Source organism: Hakea prostrata, chromosome 7 (genome assembly GCF_041222555.1).
Source record: "Hakea prostrata isolate BN-2017 chromosome 7, UWA_Hpros_2, whole genome shotgun sequence".
Taxonomy (NCBI): domain Eukaryota; kingdom Viridiplantae; phylum Streptophyta; class Magnoliopsida; order Proteales; family Proteaceae; genus Hakea; species Hakea prostrata.
Genome location: NC_142606.1, coordinates 67,349,824 through 67,355,282, shown reverse-complemented (window position 1 = coordinate 67,355,282; position 5,459 = coordinate 67,349,824). Strand labels below are relative to the sequence as shown.

Sequence of the window (5,459 nt, the reverse complement as noted above, 5' to 3'; positions counted from 1 at the left end):
ATACTCACATTTTCTTGACATGTCAACTATCTAACTATCAATTTTATACACAAATTTTATTTATTTTTATAGTGTGAACGCAAATTTTGAAAAAAACAAAAACAATGATTAATGAAAGAGATTTTTGTTACATGGATAAGAATAATATAATTTATATAATTATTCTATTATTCTTTGTTGAATGATATATTATAGATAGACACCAATGTCCTTGTTAATCCAAGTTTTAATTCAGACAATTAACCAAGTCATAAAATATACCTTCTAAAGTATTCATGGCTATAGAAAAAAATCTCTAAACAAGGGAAATTGAAAAAAGATTTTATTAAGTAAACCTGAAAATAAATCTCTTGTTAGGTACAAAATTTCTTTTTTTGAGTAAATAATGCGAGCTAGCGTTTGAGTGTCTGTTTGTGTTTTCCTTGTATAAGATGATGTAACTATCTTTCAAGTATGATGTCGTCACACTTCGTCAGTGTGTCTTTTTTCTACGACTTACTAAGAAAACCTTATTTGTCATTGTTACTGAGAAAATCATTCAATTTTTGATAAGAGAACGATCATTGACCTTTTATTAAAACAACAAAAGAGTGAAGTTCGAATCATCTACCTAAGAGGGTTGAAAAGGAAGAGCTCGATCTACATCACATACATAAAAAGTTTTCAAGCTTTTGGTACCAACACATCTTTGTAAGAATGTTAACTGCTGATTATTATGTCAACATGGATGAATTTCATTAAAATGACACAATAAAGCAAAATATGAAAGACAACATATAAGGTTTTTTGGGTATGAAGACAACATATAAGGTTCAAACTTCTTATGCGAGCTAGATTCTTTTGGCCATTTTCTCAAATTTACCTCCCACCGAATAGGATATATTGTCACTTCCTATCAAAGCCCAAAAATGGGCTGTGAAATCGGACCCATTAAAGTAGCATCTCAGGCCCACCATGTACGAAGCCCAATATGAAATCAGCACAGGAGTTAGCTTCACGGTGGAGATGTTGAAAAACGCATGAGCTGAAGGAGCATAGAGTCAGATCTAATAGATGAATGCCTCATTTCCCTATTCAAGCCCATGACACATCCGTCTATACAGGCCCAACAGCTCTGTCATAACCACATCGACTAGTCAAGTCTGAGTCTAGATTTGCACCCCGTCAGGGAAGCACTCTGTGCTCTCCGATGCCTTTATCACCACCAAAACATATGAGGCCTACAGGGATTGGTGATTTAAATATATTTTTTATATATTTTATTATTTTTACCTGTGGGCCCGACACGTTTTTGTGGTGGTAAAGGCGTTGGGGAGCACAAAGTGCTACCCGACGGGGTGCAAATCTGGACTCGTTAAGTCTCCCCTGCTATTTCGTCTTATCGCCTCCATAGCCACCCACTACTGTGGATCCTTCCCACTCAATTGCTCGTCCTCCCATCTCTTCACTTTCACAAATGGGCCTATCCGTGGTGTGGAGATCCTCTTCACCCAACTTGCATGTATTCACATTCCCCCACACTCACACATGGCTAACACGGGTAGGTCCTATATCAAGGCCTATGTGAGTGTGGGGGGATGGGGGCACGAGCAAGTTGGGCGGTTAGGATATGGATCCTTACAGGTGTATTACAGGCAGATTTGTGTCAAACTCATTGTGAAAGTGAGAGGATGGGTAAATAGCCCGCTTGGGTGGAGATGATCTAAACTCAACCACCCACACCATCCTTCATGGAGCCATTGTTGTCGATAGAAAGCCGGAAAAAGCTTGGGTCATGCGCATGGCCGTCAAGCCAAGATTTCAAACGTTGGATCCAAAATCTCGTTCGAGATCGAAAGTTCAACCGAAATCTCGATCTAACCGTCCCAAATGCATGGCTTGATGGTCCTGTGCATTTAATGCGCATGATCGACCCCAAAAGCCACCTCTCCGGTGGTCTTCTCAAAAAATTGTGACACTCCAAACTCTTTTATAATTTGTTTAGTCACTTCCCATAGATAGTTGCATTGATCTCAATTTTTTTTCTCGGTATTGATAGTTTTCTAGTAAGCAGTGGAGAATGTTAAAACCATAACCTCTTAGTGAAGAGATGCTATTCATTATCAACTAAGCAACCTTTAGATCATGATATTGATTTTAATCCATAGAAGCAGCATGTATGGATCGAGAGATTCTCCCGGAGGTTCTGTTAATCAAAATGAATTGGAACCATTGCATTTTGTCTTCCAATAGCTGTGGCCTAAGGGGCACAAAAGTCTTTGTACTTGCCACATTTATCTTGAGGTTGTCTTTTACAGAGAATGGGTGATTCATGATTGAGAATCTCGTCCGCAAAGGCCAAAACGTTATTTTGTTGCTTAATTATCAGTTATCAGATACCTGCTGCTGTGAGTCTCTGAGGATTGAGAAGCAGAGAAAAACAGATCGAGTTCACTTCCCATGGCTTCGTCTTCTCTCTGTCCATCTTTGATACCGTCTCTTAATTCAGACAAGGTAATTTTTCTTATCTTTCTCCTTGATTATTATATCAAAATATCTTAGCATACATAAATTTAAAACGGTAGTTGATATGAATAGAATCAGGGAAAGGGGAAAAAAAATAAAATTTTGCCTACGAATGGATTGTTTTTGAGCTCGAGGGGATCCGGTACCACCTTGTTGGAATGGGTTCGAATCTGTGGTTTAAGGATAACAGAAACTGAGAAATTAAAAAACCCACGGTTGGATTTCTTAGGGTCATTAATTTTCTTTTTAGGAAGAATCCCAATTTGTGACTAGGGTGATCTGGCTTGGTCACTTAATGCTGGTGATGTTCAACTGAGCTGCAATTTTTGATGGGGATGTAGGTCACTATTTGCGTTTGGTCCTCTGCAGGTTTAGTTGAAGTTGTTAATGGAATTTAGTATCGGGCCCTGATTTGCGTTTTCTGTACAGCTTTCTTGATAATATTTACATCCACAGGGCTTCAATTTTTAATTCCCGTTCCATGATTATCATTCTGAGAAATGTCATATCATTTGTTTCCAAATTGAGATCTTATATTCAGCCATCATTGTCATTCTACTGGGTAATTTGTTGTAGAAAGCTTGGAGCTAGGAGAATGCATTGAAGTTAAAACATTTTCATTCTCCTGTTAACATCGAAATATCATTACTTTTGGATGGCAACAGTGTTGGTACTGATTGTTTGTTGTGTATGAAATGGCTCATAATGGGATAATTTCTTGCAGAGAAACCATGGTGTTGTCAATGCCATATCTATGAAGATTCCATCAACTAAAAGTTACCCTCAAATTGCAAGATGTCAGAAGAAGGATAGGTGTTGCTTACAGACAAAAGCCATTGCAGGAGAAGTACTTGTGAAAGAATCTACTGATGCTGGTGATAGTGATGGTCAGTTTCTTTATTTCCATTCTGTATCTATGAATCACATTTGGAACATCAGATAAATATCATTGAGTAAAATCAACATAGTAAGTCCATGAATATGATTTTTCCTACCTAAATTTTACAAAAGGAATCATGAGGAAACATAGTGTGGTTTTTTATTTTATTTTTGAGTTTTAGGATATTTCTATCTTAATCAAATAGTAGTGTGATGATCCATAATTAATGCATTGTCATATTCGTGTTTTTGGTGGTGCTGTGGTAGTTGTGTTTTAGTTGGTAAATCAAGAGGAAATTTACACCCCAAAGCTAGGTATAGTCATGGATTATTGAGTCAAAATTTAAGAATTTCTCTAACAACCTAAGATGGAGGTTCCAAAGATTGATGGATTTGGAATATTGAGTGGTCAGTCTAGAGACTCTGTCAAACTTATGAGAACATTGAAGTGTTTAAGCATAGGTCATCATTTCTTAAGGGGAAAAAGAAAAAAAAAAATATTTGTATATTTGGAGATGCAAAATTACCAACATGGATACACAGCTGACTTCTCAACATCTATGTACAGTATTTGTCATAGATCATTTTATATGCTTGTAGGCATTGGAAACTTGCAACCTGTATGACTTGGAAATCGACCTTTCTCACAGTATTATATGTGGCAAAGTTTCTGAAAAATCTCTGCAATCATACATTATATTTTATGAGTCTGCAATTCTAAGGCTTCAGAAGCCACTAGTTTTCACGTCTACAAACTTAGAATGTCAAGTCGAAAATTCTATTGTTGATAGCCATGGGATCATGAGTTAATCCAACACACCTACTAAAAATAAAAAAAAGAGTGAGCCAAACTTCTATGTAGTAGGGATATAATGTCTGTTCTGGTTGCTTTTTACCCGTCATCATCTCCCTTGCAAGGGATCTTATTCATTGGGAGTATTGTATGCTTGCAGGAATTGGAATGGTCAGCATTCACCATGTTGGTCTGCTGTGTGAAAACCTCGAGAGATCTCTAGAGTTCTATCAAAATCTTTTGGGTACGTTAGTTTTTCCATATCAATAATTAAATACTATTTTCCTACTCTGGGAAGATCATGGATTTTCATTTTAAAACCAGGTCTCAAGATAAATGAAGCAAGGCCTCATGATAAGCTTCCATATAGAGGTGCATGGCTTTGGGTGGGTTCTGAAATGATTCATTTGATGGAGCTTCGAAATCCTGACCCTTTAACTGGGCGCCCTGAGCATGGTGGTCGCGATCGTCATACTTGTATTGCAATCAGAGATGTGTCCAAGCTGAAAACCATCTTTGATAGAGCTGGTATGTCTCTAGTTCTTTGTCAGTCATTAACAACAGATCCAGGATTACAGTCATTCTCATATCTATCAGAATCGTATTTATATGAGGAGTTTCCTTTTAGAGCTTGTTATATTTTAGACTCAAACCTCATTTCATAATTATCACAGCATATGGTGGGCTCAGTTAGTAGTTAGGAAGTTCTGCATAGGATAAATAAACTCACAGACAAAGTAATTCATTGAGTATTCATTAACAGAAGTGCATAGTGCATATTGAAAGACCACTGCATCCACCAGGAGCAAAAGGGTTTATGCCAAAACTGTGCCCCATGACCATCTGAAAAATGTTAAGTATTCTGGTATTTCCTTTCTTGTTCCCCCATATCAAAGAAATGGAACTTGGATTTGAAAACTTGGGGAATTTTAGCTACTTCTTAGTGATGTAATTGAAATGCAGCATCTCAAACAACATTAAGTGTAAGTGTTGCTTTGCTTTTCTCAATTCTGTTCTGCCCCTCCAGCATATTTGTTGACTATGAAATTCCAAATGCAATAATTGAGCAGTTAACAATTTTCTTTGGTTCTGTTAAAACTGTATGCATATGTCTAATATGACTGTTTCTTTATAGGTGTACCATACACTCTCAGCCGGTCTGGGAGGCCAGCAATATTTGCACGAGACCCGGATGCGAATGCCTTGGAATTCACTCAGGTTGAAGCTTAGCTTATTTGAATATCAAAACATCAAACTGTAATTACCTCCAAAAAAGAAAAAT

At 37.1% G+C, this 5,459-nt stretch overlaps 1 protein-coding gene across 1 annotated transcript; it reads left to right on the top strand.

Moving 5' to 3' along the window:
* Positions 1–2,314: 2,314 nt before the first annotated feature.
* Positions 2,315–5,459, top strand: LOC149011788 (Lactoylglutathione lyase / glyoxalase I family protein). The gene is made up of 5 exons (XM_089164186.1): positions 2,315–2,493; positions 3,230–3,392; positions 4,338–4,421; positions 4,502–4,705; positions 5,313–5,459. Exons 1-5 carry the CDS (start codon positions 2,440–2,442, stop codon positions 5,405–5,407), a joined length of 600 nt encoding a protein of 199 aa, XP_089020312.1. The 5' UTR covers positions 2,315–2,439; the 3' UTR covers positions 5,408–5,459.